The 24,996-nt window shown below is 40.9% G+C and overlaps 1 protein-coding gene across 1 annotated transcript in view; it reads right to left on the reverse strand.

Moving 5' to 3' along the window:
* Positions 1-11,410, reverse strand: part of TACC2 (transforming acidic coiled-coil containing protein 2) — a 114,374-nt gene extending 102,964 nt beyond the window's left edge. The window contains exons 1-2 of the mRNA XM_063405164.1: positions 11,363-11,410; positions 594-766 (exon numbers count right to left, since the gene is read on the reverse strand). Coding sequence (XP_063261234.1) covers positions 594-766; positions 11,363-11,395 — 206 coding nt within the window. The 5' untranslated portion in view covers positions 11,396-11,410. The remainder of the gene's footprint in view (positions 1-593; positions 767-11,362) is intronic.
* Between the last annotated feature and the right edge of the window lie 13,586 nt (positions 11,411-24,996).

Here is a 24,996-nt window from a genome sequence, read left to right on the forward strand (position 1 = left end):
GGAAGGGAAGGGAAGGGAAGGGAAGGGAAGGGAAGGGAAGGGAAGGGAAGGGAAGGGAAGGGAAGGGAAGGGAAGGGAAGGGAAGGGAAGGGAAGGGAAGAGAAGAGAAGAGAAGAGAAGAGAAGAGAAGAGAAGAGAAGAGAAGAGAAGAGAAGAGAAGAGAAGAGAAGAGAAGAGAAGAGAAGAGAAGAGAAGAGAATATTGAAAGGGACCCATTATGATCCAATCATATGATCCTGAGCACTTTGGGCCTGCCCAAAAGTTAAAGACTCTTCAGTATTGCTCTGTCTCAGGTGAGAGTTTATTAGTGCAAGCAAAAAGCATGGAAAGGTTGGGTCAAGGGTTACTACAGCAGCTGGAGCCTGGTTTATAATTGTGCAGTAAGGCAAGACAGTCAGTTTGGTGATCAGTGAGCAGTCTGGTGGTGTGAGGTCATTTTGAGGAATGCATCATCATCATCATCATCATCATCCATCAGGATGACGGATATTGCAAAATCAGCTACACATAAGTAGAAACACAATGCACATCCCCCAGTTATCAACAGCATCAGGGCTTCAGTGCTTTTCACAGGAAGAAATGTCATGTCTTACCTTGTAGCTCCTGGAATCGACGGGGACAAGCTCTCAGCCAGCGGCACAGCAGCAGCAGGAGGATCTGAGATGTCCTGACCTCCAGAGTTTTCTGTGCCCTTTTTCTGAGGGCTCCTCTTCACATTGTGGCCATTTCCAGGAGGTTGGCCTAATTCTGAGTCTTGTGGAGTGTTCTAGAGTGAAAAAGAAAAAGAAAAAAAAAGAATAAAAAGAACAATTTAAAGAGCTGCTGCTATTTTGGAGAATGCCTGAGCTTAAGGAGTTTTGTTCTGCCCACTGACAGACAACCTCTGCAGTGGATTCCACTACTTTGATGGAACTTGCAGGTTCCAAAGCCAAACCATTTTTTCCTTAAGAGCAGAAAAACAGAAGGGAGTGGTGGAGTCAAAATTAAGTACCAGGAAAAGAAGAGGGAGAGGAGAATGCAACAATTGTTCTAAAGCAGCCAGGGCTTTACTGACCCAAGGAGGGTATCATCTTCTCTGCTTCCAAGCCTGGAAAATGCTTCCCTGCTAAGCAAGTTTAAAACGAGAAGGGATGGAAACAGGCTGTGAACTTGGACACTTATAATATTAGCAGCATATTTAGAGTTAAGTTAGAGATAAAGCCAATGTCATTCAAGACCCAGCACTTGAATCCAAGTGCAGATTCTTTCCCTCCCACTTCAACAAAGCCCAGAATGCCTCTGAATTGAAACAGAGGGCTTGATTCTTCACCAGGCTGCCCTTCTCTGCTGGCAGCTCAGGAAATGGTGCAGATCCTGCAGTGACAGCCAGAAATGCTATCACACACCTGTGGCTGTGCTGCATCACCTCTTCTCAAAGGGAAATAATTACCCAGGGTCTTCATCCATGGAGACATGCCTTTACATGAGTGCATTTATTGTTTTTTGGTTTTATTGGAAATTATTTGTTTTACCACAGGTCCTAAGCAAGCACCAGGGTTCAGGTAGTGATTAGCACCTTCCTACTGGTTTCTTTTTGGAGAAAGTATCTTTAGAACATGAAGAAGAACTGGAAAAGGCTGTCCTGAACAGTAGCTGAGGATGGTTTTTAAGCATAGCAAAAGAACTGGAGTAATGGAAGGAAACAACCAAGTGAAAAGCAAAAAAAGTCTCAGTGAAGGCCTTTTTCAAATCCTCTGGCACATCAAGCAATGGTTTAAAAGAAGGAAAACTGCTTCATCAAATCACCCTTAACATAAAGTGACTGTTGTTTTAATTCTTAATTGTAGTTGTGAAAAGCCTAAGGCACACTTAACCTAAAGACACATAAATGTATTTACTGATGGCAGAACCACTGCAGGGTAACACCAGAGATTAAAAGCACAGTACACAATTCCAACTCATCTCTTGGGGTTTTTTTTGCACTCATTTTAATGTTTATTTTGTCCTAGCAGTAGTCAATAAATTGCAGAGAGCTGCTGTTTAGAGAATTACAGTGCTCTGTGTGAACATGGCCAAAAGCTCCTGGAGCTCAGAGCCAGGAATGAGACACCCAGTGGACAAGAACAGTGAAATGAGCAACTGAAAAGGTCAGGGCAGGCTGAAAATACAAAAATACTTCTTTTATACTTAAGACAAATTTGATTAACTCCCATATCCTCTGCCTTTCCCTGGAGGAACCCCTTCACTACAGCTTTGTTTGCAGGAGTTGCCTTTATCTCCCCACCTCCCCCTGGGAGAGACCAAGAGCTCTTGGTTTCATGATTATGAAGCACTTACCCAGCATGTGCTGACATCTGGCATTTACAATATTTATCTAAGCATATATGTTGGCCAAAAACCCAGAGTATATGGCAAAAAAAAAAAATACTAGAACATCAAGAATTATACAAGGAAATTTGTTTCTTTCAGCCAGGGGGAATAAAAGTAGAGCTGAGTGAGCTAACAGGGCTCTGTTTGGATTTTGGTGCAGAGTTTTGAGCAGCCTTGCTTTTGTTTGCATGAGAAATCTGCATGGAGTGTTTATTTCAGTATGCAGAGAGAAAGAGCTATGAGAAAATATGTTATTATATGAATTACCAGGAAAATCCCCCAACCAGTGGGTGGGTAAATTCCCAGGTGAGGCAGCCACAGTGCATTGCTCTTACCTAGTCCCTGTGTCGTGTCTTATTTTGAGAGGTACAGGTGGGTCAGATGCAGAGCTGGGCCACAAACAAATCCCTCCCAGCAGCAGCCAAATTCAAAGATCATTTTCAGACCTCCTTTCCCTTCCCAGCAGGGCAGGCAGGGCTGGGAGAGCCCCACAGAGAACCCCAAGAAATTAGTCCAATTTATAGAATTGTCCAGATGCCTTCAGCAGCTGGCAAGAGCAGAGAGAACTAATTGTTCATTTTTCCTCCTTTCTACTTCTGCCACCTCAAGTTTTCTTCATCTGCTTGGGGTGCCAGGCAGGAGGAACCCCTCACATCTCCCCTGAGAGTTTTGTGTTTAAGAAGTTACAGTTCATCTCCAAACGATCCCCTGAGTGACTGATTTTGCCCACAGAAAAATCTGACTTCTGTTCTTCCAGTTCATTCCCAAATTTAACATGTATTAAAACACAAATTTAACATGTATTAAAACAATCTTAGCAGCACAGGCCCTGTGCAGGAGAGAGGAGTTTGAACTCTGGGCACTCTTTATTTCTTTCTTTCCAGGCCGTCGGATGTTTGAGTGATCAAAAAGTTCCCCTAATACCAAGTAAGGCAAAAGCACACACATATGTTCAAAAGAAGCTCAAAGGAGTAATTTGGCAATAATCTAAAATAAACCTTAATGTAGATATTTACATGTACAATTAACTACTAATATGCCAAGATATAGAAAATCTTTATATATTGATTTTCTGCATTTAATGTATTCGTGTAATCATCACAAAAGAACATGCTTTGTGAATCTAAGCCAGACAGAAGAAAAACGTAATTCAATTTGTCGATTAAATTTTTAAAATTTAGGCTGGTTATGCAAATCAGGTGCTGAACTAGCTTTGCAAAGCATGCTTTTAAATTTTTAATTAACATGTGTGAAAACAATTATAAAGACCATGTTTTGTTCACAAGTACCATCAGAAAGCTGCAGTTAAATAAATTACTTCTGAGTTTCAATACATACAGCCTCTGAAGTGATTGACTACAGAAGCTTGCAGCTAAATTTGTTCTGTATTTGTTTCAAGTTTAGTGTACTCCTATTTGAAAAGGATTCTCATTATAAAGAGTTAGTTAACTGCAAGACTTTAATTATAATAAAAGCCAGAACACAGAGGTTCTCAGCATTTTTAAGTCTAGGATAATTAAAAAAACCCAACAACAAACCAACCAGCTCTGTCACAGAGAGCATACAAACAACAGGAGGAAAATGAAATATCTCATACTTTTTTCCCCTTTAAAGCAGCACAGCATGTAAATGAATACGACTGATTCTCCTGAAATATCCAATTTAATTTGCATTAAACCCTTCCAGAAGCACTGGAGTCTGCAAGAACACAGAGTAAATCTACAGGATCACTTTATCTTCCCAATGACTTTGAACAGGATGCTAAAAACAAAAAAACACAAAACCAAAAACCAAAAAACCAAAAAAACAACAACAAAAAAACCCCAACAAACAAACAAACCCCCCTCAAAAAAAAAAAAAAAAAGAAAAAAGAAGAGAACTCCATTAACAGTGTAGCCTTTAATGCTGGCTGGGAGCCTGCAGAGCCTGGGAGCCCTCTGCCTTAAATTAAATGTTTTTAATGGAGCCTGGGAGCCCTCTGCCACATCCGCCCAGTGAGGGGGCATTTAGAGCAGTTTATTTATATATTATATATATTCATTAATAAATATATAAAATATATTTGTATAAAATATATATATATATATATATAAAATATTTTATATATACTTATTATATTATTTATTTAAAGATATAAAAGATATATATCCTTTTACAGCTGTTGCTGGAACATGCCAGAGCAGTAATCTTCGAGGGGTGACATTAAGTTTCCATTCCCACTCCCTCCCTCTGGTTTCGTGGAGGGGAAGCTGGAGCAAAGCCTTTACAAATCTCAATCAATAAACCAGAAATTGCCTTTCCTTTTTTTTTCCCTCTGTGTCTTCCATTGCAAGTTGGGGAAGGGAGGTGCTTGACTTGTTTTTTTAAAAATAAAAGTCTGCCTGCTAGAGGTTGTTCACAGAGGTTTGTTGGGAAATCAGGGTTTTTAAACGGCTCTCGAATTTTTTAAAGACAGAACAGGTTTTTTTGAATCCAACTTTTCACTCTTCTGGCTTTTGTTGTTGTTCTGCAGGAACAGTAGCCAAGCAGTAAGTTAGAGTTTTAAAACTTTGTATCTTTGGAGAGTTATTGTCCCTCCCTTGTTTGGAGAATACCAAAATAAATAAGCAGATAAACAACTGGAACTTTGCATTAAAATCCACAGTGAACACTGGTCAGCAAACCAGTGAGCCATCACAGAAGAGAAACAAATTACTACCCAATATATTGAGCCAAGCCTGAACTCCATGTGACACTTTAGACCTGAAGAATTACAGTAAAACTCAGTTTTACCCCCTTGCAAGGGAGCTAAATGTGATTTCAGCAAACAGCTTGGTGCATTGCTGCCCCTTTTGGAGAGTGGCTGGGGTACAGCAGTTTGGAGGGGATGCCTCCCATCACCACTTCTTGTTTTTCTTCCCAAACATCATTACTGCTTAATCAGTTAAATGTAATTATTACATGATCAGATAGGAAGAGCAGACTCTATCCTTAAGGGAGTCTCTGTATAGAATTTTGCAATTACAGTAGATTTTTGCTTTAATCAGTAATGGTGTAATTTGCTGTTGCTTCTGGCGTGGTTTATTTGTCTCTCACGGGAGTAGAATTTTAAGTTCATACCTATTCTAATTAAAACCCTCAAAGGGGCAGGAATGCAAAAATTGGCATTCGCTTCTCATTGAATTTAATTTGCTTCTCACAAATACAAGGAGCAAAGTAAATTGTGATATGGTAACAATGGTATTTGAAAAATTCTTACAGCTTTTGATTGTGAGTACCTATGACCTTCTCTTGGAGATAAAGGGCTGCTTTTCCTCCTGAGGAACACCTACTGAAATGACTCTGGCTGTGAGCACAAAAATAAACACTGGTGTGTGCAGGGGTGTGTGTATTTATATATTTATAGTCACCATCTCATCCTTGATTTAGCTTTTTTTCCCAGAATACACAGTCTCCTCTCAGCCACAGCAGGAACAATTCAAACCTTCAGGCTTCAGTGCTCTGTGTTTATGACTCTTCCAGTCCACTGAGGGCACCAAATTGTTTAAAGATAAATTGTTTATCTTTAGATTCCTGTAATGCCAACATGGCCTGGTGAGTGCCTGTATGATTTTCTTAAGGATGGCAGGTGTATGAGATACAGCAGGAGAGACAGAGAATAAAGTTGGTGAACTTGGGAAGAAAATCTTCATCCCCTAACTTGCAATTTTCAGTCACTATAGTTTTAAATAAAGCAGCTTTCTGCTGAGTTGTCCTTAGCAGCCTGACAATAAATGACTTGAGAAGAACCTGTTAGATTCAAATAAAGTACTATTGGGAAAATAATCTCCAAGCTGAGTCCCAAACTCTGTTGTGTTTCCCTGACTAGTAATTTCATAGCTGTGGAAAATGCAAGCCCAACATTTTCACACTATTTTTTTAAATGGAGAAATGGAGTAAATAATTACAGAGGAACTTTATAAATATAATATATTTTTTCCTTTTATCTCTCCCCATAAATTCACATGTCCCATGAGAAATGATGATGGCTTTACAGTTGTGAAGGAAGTTTTAACCATTAATTCAGAAGAGAAGGACCAGTCTCCCAACTTCCTTCTCACTACACTTTCAAATTAAGAACTCTGCCACAACTTTGAATCTTCTTCTTTCATTCCCTTGCCTTCACTCACAGGCAAGATGTAAATAATAATGTGAATAATAATTATTCACTGCAGTGAGAAACGTCCCAGAATTTGCTGCATTTGCAGAAAAGGACATGTAATTCTCTGAAAACATACAATGTTGTTTTTGAGTAAACTCAAGGAAATACTTGGCATTATTTATAGAATATTGGACCAGCAGTAATTACCACTGGAAGTGAGAATTAATTAATGTGGTGGCTGGAGGTGTGTTAGGACTATGTAAGCATCAGACTGGAGCCAACTGACAGCAATATCCTGATATGCACTGGGTGAAATGGAAGTAAAAATGAAAGGGAATCATGATTCAGGGAGTGAAAGTTGTGAATGCCAGTGGACACAACAAAGCCAGGGAAGAGCCTGTGCAGGGTAACAGCAAATCACATTCCAATGCTACAGGCAAAATTACTGCGCAGAAAATTGGGAATGCGTTGTCATTCCTGGCTGACCAGGAATGGAATGTATACAGATGTTATTGCACTGCTCAAAAAGTGTGCAAACACCCAGTGTGAGCCCCAGAGCCCAGAGGGATTTGCCCAGTTCCCATCTGTGGGGATGGGGGCTGGATGCTGGGGCAGAGCTGCTGCTGGGCCACAGCAAATGACAAGAGCCACCAGTTCAGAGAGACTGAACCCAGCTGAAAGATGGGAAAAGGAATAATGCAGAATATTAGCTGCAGGATGCTCAGCAGTCAGATTTGTTCATAGGAAATAAATGGAGAAATCTGAGCAGGGTCACAGCAGGACACCTCAGACAACCACCAGACTCTTGAGAAGTTGTGGCCCCTCTGGCAAGTGTTGCCTGTCTTACACATTTCACAGCAGAAAACAGGAACAAAAAGATAACCACACATTAAGGTCTGTGTTTAAAGAGAAAGAAACAATAACAGAGATGTGGAATAACCAGCTTTGTTTGCTTTTCTGCTTATTCAGAAAACCAAGAGGAAGACAGGATAAAGCAAAATAGGTAGAAATAACTTATGTCTAACTGACTTTGAAATTCCCTCTTCAACTCTGGGGTAAAAGATGCACCACCAGAACTTCAATTCAGCAGCAGTTTTCACCTTCAAAGAGCTTTACAATTACTTGGTGACTTTTCGTTTTCTGTAGTCGTGAGAAAGGCTGTGCAATATGACAGAGCTCCTCTTCAGAACTCTGAGTGGCAAGAATTAAAACCCTGAGTTAAAAGTATTCCATATTAGAAAATCCAGCCCATTCAAGCTTTACAAAATTTTATGCTCATTTCCCCAATCACAAAGAACTCTTTCTGCTTTTAACACCCTCCACCCACCCCTTTAAAACGAGAGCAAAAATGCCCTGGTAATGGCATCATTCTAGTAAAAATACAGATAAAATACAGTCAGGGAAATCAATAACAATCCTGTCACATGCGGTCACTTTGTGAGCTGTCCCTGAGCTCTCTGCACAGCCCCTGGAGCAGCATGGGTGAGGCTGAGCTACATCTGGGATCACTCTGCACCCCACACACCCTGTGCCTCACTCTGTCTGACATTTTAGGGAGCAGATTTGTTGGTCCAGCTCAGCTTGGTCTCATTTCTAAGTGTGGCTTTCTGAGCTGGCACCTGAGTCCAGACTATCCAGAGGCGCAGGGCTGAGGAAGTGCAGTTCCATCAGCCTCTGTGAAAGTGTTTTCCTTTTATTGAGGCCATGAAGATGGTTTTTGGACATTTGGCCATCCAGAAAAGTCAAGGCAAAGAAGACAATGTCATTCCTCCATGATATCCTGTTCTTTTGGGTGGATGAAGAAGAATGTGTTTAATGGGCAGCACAAGAGCTGAGACCTTCCTCAGTTCCATAAACTGCAGCACTTTCCACAGCTTCCACTAAAGAACCCCTCCATTACCTCACCTGTGTTTTCCTGCTAAAGGCTGGATCTCAAGCATCAAACTGGGTCAAAATATCTGTTCTTCCAGAATTCTTTTTCAATTTAAAGGCCTTTCCCTTCATGTGGAGTGTCACTATTCAAGGAAAATGCCCCATAAAAATAGCTTATGTTTAATTCAGCATAAGGCCAACAAGCTTATGCTGTAACAGGGCAGGGCACAATCCTAAAATCTCTCAGCAGTTTGGACATTGTGTGCTTCACAGCAAAACAGAACGTGGTCAGCATATGTGAAATCACTTTGTTAAATATACTGCTGGCCCCAGCCTTGTTTTATCCAAGCATTATCTTTGTTAATTGCCACTAAATTTAGGTGGTATTCTCCTCAGAGGCTGATCTTTACAAGATAGATTGGGTATTTACTTCTTCTCCAAGTGTCTACTACATTCTTCCTAGTAGCACATTTATTCCACAGATCTTCCCACTCATTAAATAAGTTCTAAACTTAGCCCAGGCTCTCCCAGCTTTAATGCAAACCATGTGTGAGGCTCCCAAATGACTCACTGAGAGCAGGAGCTGTGCAGTGGTGCTCTCTGATAAACACAAAAACAAAAACAACTCAGAGCAACTGGTTCTGAGAGTAAGAACAACACCAACTGAGCTGGTTCAATGGTGTGAGGGTTGGAAGGAAAGGCAGCCAGCAAAGGGGGTCAAGTACAGGCTGCTTCTCTAAAGCATTGACTGCTACTAAAGGAAAAAAGTCAAAAGAAACCAGATTTTTTTTTTTTTTTTACAACTTGCTGAAAACTTAAATGTATCTGCCTTGCAAATGTGCAGTCAGTGTCACAAAACCCAAAAGCCAGAAGCAGATGCAGAAGACAAAGAGCAGCCAAGCCTGGTGCTAACATTTTGAATGCAAACCATGCACACCAGTTTCATCATCCATTACCTGCTGTGCTGCTTGGCTTGGTGGTATAGGGATGGCTTTATTGACATTGGGGAATTTCTGACTGGAAATCAAAGTATTTAGGTTTTGTTGCTACTTCTTGTTATTTCTCTCTTAATAGTGTTTTAAAAAATAATTTGGGTTCTTAGCATATTTTGTTTCACTTTGGGTTTGGAGGGGGTTGGGTTGTCTTTTGGTTTTTACAGTCTGAAAAGGGGACCAAAAGCTTCCTTTCCTTTTAGAAGAGTTTTTTTTAACTACATTTCTTGAGAAATTCAGTAATGTTTAAGTAAAACCTTCTCAGCCTCAGAATGACTCCTGAACAAATATATTTGACTTCCAAAAGCTTCCTGAATGGAAGCTGTACACTGTGGAGAAGAAATTATCATTACTTAGTTATAGAAATTAACACATTCCCCTCTTCCCAAACCTTGAGAAAAGCTGGGACCAAATCTTGGGCTGACAATAAAACTTGGTGAGAATAACCATGAACTATGGAAGATTTTTATTCTAAAACTTAATTATGAGAAAATCTGTAATAGTTGTAATACTGATTGCCTTGAGAGGGTCCACTTTACAATGCACAAGGTGCAGCAGATCTGCTGATATCTGAAGTGGAAGCAAAATGAATCCTGATGCATTTTAGCAGCTACCACATCATATGGAAGAGGAGAGGATAAAATATATACTGGTGTTTTAATTGCTGAAATTAATGGATTACAACTTTTATTGAAACTTATTTTGGTGTAATAACTTCCAATGTCATTGTACACCAGTAGCCAGAGCACTTCACTGCCCTCCTTTCAAAGGTGTAAAAATAAACCACCAAACAGCACCGTGCATTTACAGCACACCCTGGGAATACAGGGTAAAGCCCTGGGTGGGGACACAAACAGTGCAAGGTCATTTCTGAGCGAGGAGCTGCTGTGTGCCAGGGCTCTGAGGCCACCACAGGCACTGCCCAGCTCCCAGGGCCTGTCCCCACCCTGCCCGTGGCCCAGGATTGCAGCCTCCCCAGGGATGCCATGCCCTGTGATGCTGAAGGGTTGTTTTGGGTTGAAAAATGTAACCAAAAATGTGTGTTCTATTTTCATCTGTTGAAGAAGATACTGTTCCTTATCTCTTGTAACTCCAGGGGTGGAATGAGGGGAGATGCCCTCTGTTAATGGGACACCTGATAACACCAGATAAGGCAGGGCCTCCTTATCTCTTCCTGCACCCATCCTCCTCCGAGGGACATCCCCTGTGAATGGACCATTGAAGGCCTCTCACATGACTGATAACATCACCTCATCCCATTGGGAGATGCTCCACCCAGCGGGAGGAGCCAAAGCCTTTCCACAGGGATAAAACAGCAATCCCAAACACCAAGGGAGCCTGTTCCCACTGGATTCCCAGAGGATGACTGGACTCTTTTCTTGAGGATCATCTCTATTTCAATGGAGCCACATCTATCACTCTGGGAGGACTCACTGCGGGCTGCTTCCAACACCCTGAGCAACAGGGTGTCAGGTTTGCATTCTGACTCTGGCAGTGCTCCTTTGTACTATTGCATTTGTCTTATTTTATTTTTATTTTATTTTTATCTTTCTTGTTGTTTGTTCCCTCTCTATTAAATTGTATTTCTGACTTGGAGTCTCACTGGTTTTGCTTTCAAACCAGCACAAGGGTACCAGTGCTGCTACCCTGCCCTGCCAGCTGCCCACTGAGCTGCCCCTGCCTGTCATCCTGGGCCCTGCCCTGTCCTCAGGGATGCTCCTGATGCCTGGGGCTGCTCCAGCTGCCCATGGCTGCCCTGCTCCCAGGCTGGGGAGCTGGGATGAGCCAGCCCTGCCCATCCCATGGGGATCCTCCAGGGAGCAGAACTGTGCCCTGATGCTCTGGAGCACTGTCATTGCCCAAAGGAAAAAAACACACCAAACTGCTTTCAACACCATTAATGACACTTAAATATGAGTATAACGGGGAGCAGAAGATAAATATGGGGTAATTGGCCTGTGGAAGCTGTTTCTGAGAGGTTTGCTCTAGGCTAGGAGGGGAGGGAAAACCACTGCCCTGTCACACTCACCTCATTCTCTGCACTGCTGTTCTCATTGCCCATCTCGACTCTGATGTCCAGGATCACACAGCAATTGAAGGAAGATCACTGGAAGAAAAGAAAAAGCTCTTAATGGGCTGTAAAAACAAAACAAACAAAACCATCAAAAAAACCCAAAAACCAAACCAAAAACCCCTGGAAATTTTGGAGGGCTGTCATCTCAGCCACCCCATGAGCTGCCCCTCCCGACATTCAGTCTTACCATGATTCTAACTCATAAATTGGGGGAAAAGAACTCTTTGTGCTTTTATTTCCTAATATCTCTCTGCTGTCTTCGTGAAACACAATCTTTGAAGCTCAGCTTTGTTACTGTGTTTCTGGGTTATCCCATGACATTTCAACAGAGAGACATTTTCCTTGCCAAAGTCACTTTGGACAGACAGCACACAGAAAAGACCTTACTGTTTTAACTTTTATTCAAACCATTTTTATTTCTTGAAATTCCTGGACCAAGCTGCCTGCTCACACTGTCAGAACCATGGTGTTAAACCTGACTATCACTGTAACAAACAAGTTTCAATCAATGCACTCAGAGAAAAGATTAAATGGATTTTTTATCCTGATCACTGGCATTGTTCCCTGCTTTTCTTAGGCATTATTCTGCTACAATGTTGTGTCCTAAACACCTTCTTTAGACTTAGGAGGATCTGCCTACCATAATTACTACTGGTTTCATACTAGTTCAGCTCTAATTATTTAATTTCAGAAAAATCTCTGAGCAGTTCTGGAGTTAAGTGTCTCCCCAGGCCTTGTTCACTTCTACATTTTTTTTGAGAAGGATACTCAAAGTAAAAGTCCACACCAGAGATTCACTTATATATTCTTGTCCTAGACATTTTATTTGGGGGCTCATGCCTTGAAATTCACTGGATTTGTTGTATTACTGAATAGGTGAAAATTGCAGTTTCTTCAGTTTTTGGGTTTTTTCCCCCAAAGAATTTGGGATTGGTCTGCTTCATGTGTCAAGAAAAACTCCAATAAAGTCAGGCTGTAAAAGAGAGATTGCACTTTGAACGCCAAGGAAACCGTACAAGCTTTTAAGGAATGTTATTACTTATTACTACAGTACGTTTTTAAAAACTTGAGATATTATTTTTCTTCACAGGAGGCTTGGGGAGGGAGAAGTTTGGTGTTGTGGTCTTAAGCTCTGTTCTGTTTAAACTTGATTGTCTTCAGGGGATCCAGCAGTGCTTGAACTTGCTCCTGTGGAAATCACTGGGGCCAGGATTGCACTTTCAGTGATTAATTAGCAGTGTGAGGTTTTATCTGCTGAGATCGCTGCCAAATCCTCTCCTGCTTTAAACATTTCTAAAACTGTTTCAAACAGTTCTGAGCTACGCTGAAGACTGTATATAACATTTTCAGAATCATTGTTCCCCAGGTATGAAGTACTCCACCATGGAGTGATGTACACACACAAATCTTCCCAGGCTCTGCCCAGTGAAATGCTCCAAGACAACACATTAATTTATAATATTTTAAGTATGTATTGATATAGTAAAACATTCTCACACTGGTAGAGCTACTGATTGAGGTTTAAATGCACAGGAGGGGAAGAATAACTCCAGTACAGCGATGTGCTTCCCTCAACAGCCAGCACAATTCTTGAAGACTGAACACTGTGGCATTTCTGTTCCCCTGACCTGCTGAGCTTTTCTCTTCCCAGATCTTTTTCCAGATCATGTGAAAAAATTCAGAGCTCTCTAAATGGTCCCCTCACAAGCACTTGCAGTAATAACATAAATGGGGGGGATGAATGAAACTCTCCCAAATCCCCATGGAATTATTTAGTTAATTGGGGGTGGGGTCTTGTATATCCATTGTGCAAAATGCAGACTTTGCTCATCAAGTTCTAAAATAGATTAGCCAATGTGTGTAACAATGTTGTCCAATTTATTTTAGAGTGAATTCACTCCTTTGCATAATATAATGTCAATATTTCTGCACCAGCTCAGCCATACTGATTGTTAAGGACTGCAACTGCTAATAGAGGCCAAAGTTCTAATATTGAGTTGAAAGATAACAATACTTTATTTACAGGTTTTTTTTTTAATTAAAATGCACAGGAATCAAAGTGGAAAATGACAAGAGCACAGCAGAAGTGCCAGCTGTCAAAAATCTCCACTAACACTTCATATCATATTGTCTATGCACTCTTTCCCTAGAGCATGAAATTTCACCATTTTCACACAATTCTCACATTACTGTCTGCTCAATAATGAAAATAAATGTCATAAATAGGAAATAAAGACATTACAGGCTCTCCAATAATGAAACAAGTGATAATAATATTAAAGTGTGAATTACATTGCAGAGTGCTAAGATAATGTTTTAGATTACAGTGTTACTGTAATCCCTTTTACATACATTATTTCTAAATCATTCAATGCACAGGCATTACTTAGGTTGCAAACTACAAGCGCTTTATCATATGTATAGACTTTCAAATAAACATTACAAACATGCTAAAAATCCATCCATTAGACATAACAATGGTTAACCAAAAGGTAATCTTCATCATCTGTGCTATCTTTTACAATTTCCATGTCATTATCGAAATTATTTGAACACTGTATATCTCAAAAACAGCTCACTGGTACCAAATTGATCTGTTCAGCCTGCAGAGACTTTGGAGCTGAACAACTGCTCTCCTGAAAGCAAACAAGAGGATGTTTAAAGTGTCTCTTACATTCCCAGATTTACCTGGCACCTTTGGCTTCACTGATGCTTTCAGAGCATGTCTTCAGACCATTCCTTCCATCTCCACCTCACCTGTTTTCACCTGATTTTCCTCCTACTTCTCCTCAGACTCGTGAAATGTAGGCTTTCTCTCCGGGACCCACCTTCATAACCTGCTCAGCAACCAACCTGCCTCCACCCCAGGCGAGCAAGAAAACAAGTTACACCTCCTCAGCCCGGCCTCCCCCTGCTCCTGCCAGGCTGCCGAGGCTCTCTGAGCCCCAACAATCCAGTTTTTCACAAAAGCAACCCCAGAAAAAGTCGATTTTGGGTCAAACGTGTTTCACTCCCACCGTTTCTTGGCTTGTGGTGCAAGCAGTGCTTCTTGCAAAAATTGTTCAGTGGAACAGTGTCAATGACACAGCAGGGTTACACACCTTTTTTCGAGGGAAAATTGGTATTGGGGGGAATATCTATTCTGCATTTTTCATCCGTGTTTGTTTATGTGTGTAAGCTCATCTTTCATTTTCTCCTGTCACCCTTGAAAGCTGTCAGAAATACCTGCTAGTAAATGTTGATGTGCCTGTTCAGGTTATGGTGAAATCGTTTCCCGTTTAATCATCCTGAAGGGTGGAGACGTGACAAAAACCCTTTGAAATGTGATGTTGCAAGAAGTACTGGTTTATGGGCCAGCTAATTGTTATTATTAACTGATTGTCCTTCCAGCAGTGCTTCCACAAAGGGGTGCTCAGACACACAGCTGGTAACCAAAGACAGAATATTTATCATTAGTGGCAATTCCAAGGGATTAAGGAGTTTCTGTAAACACCCGTGGTGCTTTTTGGGGCCACAAACCAAAGGAATGGTCCACTGTGGGATTATTGCACCTCCGAGAGAGTGTGAGGCAGCATTGCTGGATCCAGCATGGAAAAGTCATATCTGACATGGCTAAAAGGCAGGATTCCACAGGGCAGCAATGTGTTTTCTGCTGACTTTTCTTCCACAAAATCTATGTCTATAAACTCCTGACTTGGAAACAGAAAGGCTGTGATGAGCTGGCATGCACAGTTGTGAGATCAAGGGCTACATGAATAGCCCTGCCTTTTAAATCTTTCTTCTTTTTATGAAGTTGGTGTTCCAGCATTATCTGGTCTCCCCTGCCCAGTTCAGAATCCAGTAAATCTGAAGTTCATTAATTCAAAATTTTAGTGTACTCTTCCTTAAAAACAAAGTGAGGCTATTGCACAATTGATTGTCTTACACACAACAAATTAAGCAATGTCTTTTGTTTAGGCTCTCTGCCATGAATTCGAGAGCAAGGATCCTGTGGGAGCTCAGGAAAACACAAACCTGGTCATACATCCCCACTTCTGCTGGCTGCATTATTTTCTCATCAAAACAAACTGAGCTCACATTTGGGGCTGTTCCATTCCTAAGCTAAGGCCAGAAAATGCCACAAAGTGAAAGTGAAGAAGCTGCCTTGCAACACAATTGTCTGGCAGAAACTTTGGAGAAAAACGACCTTTGGTAATCTTTAGATGATGATTTCTGGTCGTGTATTTTTATCAACATAGGTGCAAAGCAGAGTCCCTCTGTTTGGCTAAGTTTTGTAAGGTTTGCAAAGGTGCAAATGTGCAAAGGTGCTCCTGCCCTGGTGCCAGAACCGTGAGCCCTGTGAAATGAGGGCAGTGACACCAACACAGCCCCCCTGTGCTCTGATCCCTACAAGGACCCTGACTGACACCCTGGCACTGTGCCCTCAGCTTTCTGACCCACCCTCATGTCTAAATCAGGATTCACCAATTCACTTCTATCCCATCTGTCCCAAGCAGCCCTTCCTCACTGCAAGCTGCTCCCACCTTTGCACAGGCTGATCTTCTGCTCTGTTCCAGTATGAAGTGCAAACCACCAGCTCTGAGAGAATCCCACATGCTCTGATGTCTCTATTTATTCTCTTTGATTTTATGATGGAACTGGTGGGGGAAGAAGTACTCACACGGGGCTGCTTTACTGTTGTTTGCTGGAATTTCCCCTCATCCACACTCCAGGCTCGTATATGGAGAGATTGTCTTTTCTTGATCAAAACAGGATTTGACCCAGGAGGACTGGAAGGCTCAAACTAGGGGAAAATACAGCTCAGACTTAAAGGTAAGCTATATAGTGGGTTTTTAAGTTAGATATTTCAGTAAGAGCCAAATAATTTGTCATGAGTGATCAAATTTAATCCCAGTATACACAGTATTGGGTACACTTACCAACCACACACCACACAGATCTGATAGTTTCCTGTATATTGAAGACATGCTACCTTAGGTATCTGTAGACAATTCAGTTTGAGGTCATGTTACTTTATGGCACAAATACTGCCAATTTAAGACAAAATGTTTTCTGTTCCTTACTTTCAGGTGATTGATACTCCACGTAAAGCATTGCAAAGCTCTGCTGGAGCACTGAGCACACTATCACACACCAGCTGTTCCCACAGGAAAGAGAAGAAAGGGGAGATGTTCAGAATTTTACTCTTCTCTAGTCTTGATGTAGTAGTGCAAAACCATTCCCAATTTCTGAATATTCCCACAATATCACAGAGATCTGCAAGAACAACTGACCTACAGCAGTCCTTCAGCTTTTGCTTTCCCACAAATTCTAGAAGAGCAAATACCAAGATCTGAGGGGGAAACCATGACCCATCATGAGAATTAATAAACAAGTAATGATTTTCAAGTGCACAACTTGATGGGAAGGACGTTGCTTAGAAACATCAGCAGCTGGATCTGCTGTAAAACCGTGACATCGCTTGGCAACAGAAAGCTGAGCTGCATTTTTGTGAGAGTTGTGAAATGGTATTTTCGTGCCCTTCCCCCAGGAAAACCAGAAACTGCCCATGGAGATCACATCACTGAGCCCATGTAGGACTGGGATTCAGAGGACAGCAGAGGATGCAGCCCAGCCTTGGCTGATGTGCCCCACTTCATGCACAAGTGTGAAAGAAAAGAGGCAGGGACACTGAGTTACCTGCCACTAAAACACGAAAGCATGTTTTAAAAGACAGGTAATGAAAGTTAAAAATTATTCTTCCTATTTCTGGCTAATTCTCAATCAAGATGTTAACCTGGCCTGGAAAAATCCAAAGGATGACATAATTCCATTGCTTTTAATCTGCCCCATGTGGCACTTCAGGGCACTCCTTCAGATGTAAGTTATGTTTTATGGCACAAAAGGGCAGAAGAAGTCACATATTTCTTTGGAGATTAATGGACTTGGCCAAAGTTAAAAAGCTCACCAAGTGGTAGAACTAGGATGTCAGCACTGCCTTCCTCAGCATGCTCCAGTTACCAGACTCTGCTGGAATTTGAGTTAATATTATTGGAACTCCATCAGGAGGTGCCCTTCCTAAGGAAATATGGAGGTGCTAAATAATTTGGTTTGCTTTCTATCTAGTGATATTTTCCCAGCTGAAAAAAGAAAGTCTATCATTTCAGGTCTTAACAGATCTTTTCTAATACTATATAGTCTCAAGCAATAATAAATAAAAGTGATTATGGGAATCTTATGTGTGATTCTGATGTATTCTACTCATTCCTTAACTGCCTCTCTGGAAGACATGGGTCTCAGATAATTTTGTGTTTTATCTGCTAGTCCCATGAGGGTGTCATGGCCACCTCAGGTGCCTAAAATGGTGCTCGATGCCTACATCTGTGGATCTCAATCATCCTTCCTTGTGCACTGAGCATTAAATGTTTTCAGGTCACGTACATTCCCTTCTGCTGCACTGGTTGCAGATGTCAAAGTACTGCACAGGGCTTAGCCCTTAAAAGTGATGCCAAAAGTTTTTCATAAAGTATATATGATCCAAATAAGAATATCCAAGTACTGGAACATTTCTCTTTCCAAACCACATTTATACCAGCAGTCTTTCACCAGATTCCATATGCAGTGCTTCAGTCAGTGGGGAGACTGTGGATTCAGACAAAACACAGAGCTCTGACTCTCTCTCCATGTCCACATGCACATTCCAGCTATGGAGAGCTGGACACAGATTCCTGTTTAAGTTCTGAACTCCATCACCAGCCAGCAGGGCTTGGGAGCTGCAGGGGAGGCTGACCTACATATCTCACCTGGTCAATCTGATGCCTGAAGTTTTATCTTTCCTGTATTTCAGGTTCTGTGCTGCCCAGGGGTGCAGCTCTGAGCTCACACTCAGGGTCACTCAGCTCTGCACACAGCAGGGACACGAAACAAATCCTTTTCCTGCTGAGGACCAAGGACAACTTTCAGCCCCAAAGCACAAACAAGGGTGGACTGAAGGGAGGAACAAGAGGATGGGACCTCACAGCCTGGAGCTGTAATTGGACAATTAAACCCCAATATGCAAATGGACCAAAACTTACAAAAACTTAAGCTCTCATGACCACTTGTCCATTTTGTGACCATTTTGGGTCCATTTTGTGTCCATTTTGGGTCCACCTTGGGTGTAGCCCTGGCCAGGCTCTTGTCCTGCCCAAGGTGTACCCTGAAGGCCTTTCAATAAATACCTGTTTTATTCTCTAGCTCTGTTCAGTCTCTGTTCCAGCTCAGCCTTCCCAAGGCATCAAATCTGTGCCTATCATTGTGCAGGATGAAAAATATTTCCTTATTACTACTGTTGGCCTTTTATAATCAGCTAATTATGATTTATGAATAGTATCTCCCCAACACTTGTATTATGAGACACATATGACTGTATAAGTCAGGTCCATAGCCAACTTGAGAAAGATTACATGTGTTTTCACACTATAAACACAAACAGTCATTCAAAGTGAGGCATTTCTGTTTGTAAATCTCTCAGCTGAGGCAGGAAGAGCATGCCCTCTGACTTGGGGCAAAATTCTGGAAGTAGCAGTGGGAGGTGTGATGTGAGGGGAGGAATTTTAGAAGCTGCTGTCTGCTCCTTGAGCTGGTCTGCCTGCTCTGGTGTCCAGTCTCAGCACTGGAATTGGTGGGATGTGACTCGGAGAGACAAAAATCCATGTCATGTGAGGCAGAGCAGGAAATAAGGTGGGATCAGTTGGTTTAACAGGTCTAGGGGCACTTATAGGGCCTGGGAAGGGTGCATCACAGGATGAATTATTTCTTGCCTCTTTTCAGGTCCTTCCTCCTTCAAATTATTTTTCCTGCTTTCCCTTCTGAGTTTACCCATTCCTTCCGTTCATGCATTCCCTTTCTTCTCCTCCCTTTCTCCAGGAGACTCAGTGGAAACACAAGGGAGAGCAGAGATGCCACAGGCACTGATTTTCTGCGAGCTGAAGGGAAGGCAGGGAAGAGGCAGATCTAAAACTGCTTAGGGGGCCAGGGCTCCTTCCTGCCTGTTCTGCTTTAGCTGTGGGGTCTGAACCAGCTGCCAGCAGCTGTCTCTCCCTGACTGTGGATGGCAGCAGTATTTAATCTCCCACTTTGCTGGCCTGAGGTGTGTGTTGACACATCAGGGTTGGCAGGTTGCAGCTGCTTTCTGGGCTTTGTGCTCACACACCCTCCATGCCCACACAAATATCCCATTCTCGTGCTCCTGGAAAGCCTCCAGCACTCAGAGACTCTCCTTGGGCTGAGGAGAGGATGTTTATTGGGGTTTTTTTTCTGCTGACACAACACAGGTACATAGCCATGTACCACACATATGTACACAAGCATAAATTAAATATATCTATAAATGCAGATATCTTATGCAGATTATATCCTTCATCCTCAGTTAGAGGCCATTTAGCCTGAGGCTGTTTTTAATTATTTCATGATAGCTGTTAGATCACTGAGTGAGAATAAATTAGATAAAACCTCATCTGTTGAATATTTCAGTTGTCAATGCTCTTACTCCAGAAATGCTCTGTTCCATCAGTAGTGAGAGCAGGATGTGAAAATAAATCTCTCAGGAGAGCTGCACATCCAGACAACTTGTTAATAGCCAGACAGGGGTTAGATTTCATATTCTAGTCCAAGCAAGTGTATTAGATTTTTACAGGACTAACTCTGGGAACTGAGTCACTGACCTGAAATTATAGTCAAGACAGTGCCCCTAAATTGTTTACAAAGATTCCCGAGTTTGGATGAAAAGATATTTACTTTGAAACTAAATTTGTTGAGTTTCTTCAGTTCCTTCTGCACCTTGAAAATATTTAGATTAAGTAAACACAACACTTAGATGTACTGTAAACATTTAGCTGGATTACTTGTGCAAGCTCCTCACGGATTCACAAAGCAGGAGAATGCTGCTGACATTTTAGGGAGGCAGGAATTGAGGCACAGGGGAGTTGAGAGATCAGGCTGTGAGTGTGTTGTGTAATCCTGGGCTAGGCAGGAAAGTACAGCTGCTGTTCAGCCCTCAGAATGATGCAGAAGGGAGAAGATTACTGGTTTGATTTGGCATTACTGTTCTAAAAGAAGCGATTATATTTTACATTGAATATTCCCTGGATTATGAATTTTTCCTAAGTATGATCTAACCCTGTACAAAAAAGACTCTATCACATTTCAAGGCTAATCAGGACCAAGGCACTTCCTTATTTGTAAGATCAGCCAAGAACAGTTTTCTGCAGAGTAGTATCATCCTCAAAGGTATCATAAATAAATTAAAAAAAAAAATCCAACAGTAAGGCTAAAATAATTTTATGTGCTTTTTTCCAAAGGATAATAATTGCATACTAATAAGAATGCTTCCTTACAGACATTACCATAGTTTCATACCTGCTACCATGTTAAAAATAATGTAATGAATTAATGTTTAAGCTGAATGGAAATTATAAACCTCTTTTCCTCCTGATTCCTTTGATTCAACTAAACAGAATTGCAAAACAAGGGTGAGAGAAGTCATTTACAGCCAGTCTTCCATGGCTTTCATTTATGATGACCTGGTGACAACAAATGGTGCCTGAACTGCATTATCCCCCTCTGGACTGTGTTTGATGTTTGCCTTTGTGGCCGTGGCTTTTTTAGACGATGATCTAATGCTGTGCTGGTGGGATGTGGTCCTGGTGATCCCTGGTGGTTGGTGGAGATAAAGTTACCTAAGCTGCTCACTGCTGTTACAGATGGCACAACTCCTCATCCTTCTGACAGACCTAAACCTAATCAGCTTCACCTAATGACAGATTTAAACTCTTATAACTTATTGCCTTCTCCAGCTGGGTCTCCACTATTTATATTTATGTTCTCATTTTCCACTAATATGAACAATATCCAGTTTCAGAAGTTCACTCTTAATTTACAGGTGTATTTTTTCACTGGCATTTCATCATCATTAAGGAATATGCTAGTTGCAGGCTTTACAGTACCTTAATCTCAGTTTTGGTTTGGGGAGGGTTCCCTGGAGACCAGGCTCACTTTCTTACTTAAAATAGATGTTATACATAATTATACACTACACTGGCACTTTTAAGCAGGGATTGTAACATGGAATATGTAAAATTTCTACTTTAAACAGGAAGCCATGACAGCATGTAGGCAACCAAGTACCAGTCACTAGTACCAAAATGTGGATATTAACCAGATTTCAAGTCAGTGGAATGAGCACAAAATAAGGCCTACAATTGTTTGTCCAGTTCAAAGCTCATGTGAATAAAGATTTAGGGTTTTTTTGTACCCAAATGTGAGTCTTTTCCTCTTGTTTGAGTAAACTCTTAAAGATTACTTGGTGAACTCCTGTGCATCTAGAAAGGAGTAATATTCTTCTCTGAAAAGTGTGATAGCCCATACATCGACTCAAACCTCTTTAAACTTCATATGTAAGAACAGAACTTGCCAAAAAATGATAAGACTGTAAAATATACTAGTGCAAAAGGCTCAAGCATAGTTTGTGAAACTCTTGATATCTTTTTACCAGTAGAAATGATTTAATAATGCCATGACTGAAATATTTGTTTCGGCCTGGTGAGTCTTCATGCAGGAACTAAGTACTGCACATGGGACAATTAAGAAATGTTGAAGCTCATTTATTAGAATGCAGCAATATTTCCACGGTCAGTGCTCCTGACATGTTTCATGCCTTGGTGTGAGCATTGTGTGATTTAAGAGTCTACCAAAGAAACAGAAAAAAGCTCCCCACTTTATGTAGACCATGAATTGAAACCTCCTGCCCCTTGTATCATGCAGAGATTTTCATATGGGTTCAATAAAACTGTGCAATGCTCCAAAAGTGTGGCTAAAATCAGGTCTTTCTCATCAAGAAAGTGGTTAAGTATAATTTTCAGTTTACAGTTGCAAGTTGCATGGAAACTGTGAGTAACAGGCAATGTAAAAAGCAGGCATGCAACTTATCACAACAGATACTGATAATTACCCTGATCATTTTCAATAGTATCAATATGCTGTAGGTATAAAACACAGACACAAAAATACAGGCAACAGATCACACTGCTGCTAGAAGTGACAGCTTTGCATAATAGAGCACACACATCCCCCTGAAGTGCTGGAGAAGTCATGCTAAAACCACACACTAAAATCTAGGCAGATAAGGTCAAACTTGCAGATTTATGAAGCTGTGCTGTAAAAACTGGGATTTTGGTACTCACAAACAGCTTCTTTGTACTTTCCCCCCCCTTCCCTTACTGCAGCAATTGTTTCTGGCTTCAACCAGGAGTTGCTCACGATGTCAGTTTGTCAATATCAAAAATTTTTTATGCTTCAGAAGATCTAGAAGGATCCTGTCTGTCTTTTTTGAGAGTTTGTGAAAATCTGACAGCGAACCTTCAGTGCACAGAAATTTTGCTGTTTGGCTGACACCTCACAGAATCCCAGAACACAGAGCTGAGGAACAAATCCTTCCCTATTTTACTATCTCCCCAAAAGAGGTATTTTTTTACAGGTCTGCTGCAGAAAACACGTTTTGGGAATGGGACAACGCATTCTGAAATAATATTTACCAAAGAATTCCTTTGTCTCAGTTGGTCAGTTCCTCAGATCTATTCTGCAAAAACATCTATGGTGTTGATAAAGTTGATAAATCCTGATAAAGTTTTCTGGTTTATTTCATTTTTTCTAGGGAGATTATCTCATCCTCCTGCCTTCTTACTCACAATTCTACTGGTCTTGTTCCCTTCTAAAATATTCCTGTAGAAAATATGGCAGCTGTTCATATCAAAACAAAAATAATAGCACGATATTAATCACATTATATTTTGGTAGCAAGAAAAAACTGTTTTCACCCAGTCAGGTTGCCATGAACCAGCAAATCTTTTCTGATTACTTATACTCAGAAAAGCAGATTTCATCTAGGTAATAAAATAAATCATTCTTACCTTTTATTTATGCACAGACCCGTTAAAGTCCCACAAAACTCCCTGCAGCACACTACTGTTTACACAGGAAGCAAATAAATACAAATATCTGAATCCATTTGCAAGGACTCAGAGCTGAGTGAAGCTTGGGTTTGCTCAAGAATAAAGAGAACTGGCTGGATCTTATGCTTGCTGGGAAACCAGAGAAGTAAATGAGTTTGTCAAGCCCTAACTAGCATTTAATGACAAATTTAATTTGGCAAGAATATATAGTTCAGTATTTTGTCAGGCTTGCTGAGGCTTGTATATGCTGTGTATGGATCTTGACCAACTGCTGTATTTTCATAGGATCCTGCATTAAAGAGCTTCTAATGAAAACATACAAAACTTAAATCAAACTTTGTTTCAACATGTGATTTTTAGAACACAGTACTTAAAAAGGATTATGTCAAGGAAAAAACAGCTATAATCTCTGCTGGCTCAACTCTTATCCTGGCTGTCAGCTCTTCAAACCATTAGTTTCTGCAATTAAATGTGGAATCAATTAACTGCACTTAAGCCATTCATTTAGCATTAAGCCTAGATCATAGAAATAGGGTAAAATGTTACTCTTTTCAAACTCGTTATGGACTTTACTGATAAAACTCCGACTACAATGTAACTTAGATCAGCTTAGATTGGTTTTTCCCAGACTAGGTTGCTTCCACAGATTGTTCAAATGCTTGATGAGAACACTGACCAGGTAATTCCTGTGCAAAGTGCCTGCTGATCTCCTTAGGCCAGGATGCCCAAGCCTGTCATTGTCACAGGACTCTGTCCCAGAGATGGAGAAATGACTGATGTGATGCAGAGGCAGAGATGCAGATGTCAGGTTAATTAAACTAAACCAATGAGGATTAGATCATCTACCTGTGGGCCCATCTGACTTTTCTGGTCAACTACCAGCACTTTTTCCTGTCCAAAATCCTTATGAAATAAGATTTATAGAGTACATGTATTAGGACTAAATTAAACTTTGAATCTATAATGAAAACATTTTGACATGAAGGGATGGAATTTTTTTTTAACTCCCGTATGTATATTGCAGATTTCTAATCCATCTTTTTGGGCTGTGTAAGGGGAAAAAAGTCTACTCCTAGGTAGTTAGCAGCTTGATCCTGAATAGTTGAATCACAAGAACAAAATTCAAGTTATAAACACTCTATTTTTAAGGCAAGATTGGATTTTGTATGAAATGTCTGCTTTATAATACAGATAGAAGCATGTCATTCTGTGCCTGTCAACGAGATTGTTAGTTTTGCCTGAAGATAAACTCATTTTTTCAAACTTGGAAAACAGTTTCCAAAACATGATGATAGTATAAACCCTGTTCAATAATAAAATCTAGAAATAACTGAAGTAACCATGGACTTACACATTGACTATGGATTTCAACATCATGTCATCAATGTTAAAAGCAGCAACAATCAAATTTTTGCTAATCTTATTTTGATTTAATTGGTTCTCCTAGTGGGTAAGACTGGAAGTGACTTCAGCTACCTGAAGATCTGTAAGTTTTGGGTCACCAGAAGGAAAATTGTACCTACGACTGCTCAGTGTTGTGTTTTACAGCCTGAAACAAACTTTGCTATGCATGAAAGACAAAACATCGTAGACAGTTCCCACTTCAGAACATCAGCAAAC

The sequence above is a fragment of the Prinia subflava genome, chromosome 9 (genome assembly GCF_021018805.1).
Source record: "Prinia subflava isolate CZ2003 ecotype Zambia chromosome 9, Cam_Psub_1.2, whole genome shotgun sequence".
NCBI lineage: Eukaryota > Metazoa > Chordata > Aves > Passeriformes > Cisticolidae > Prinia > Prinia subflava.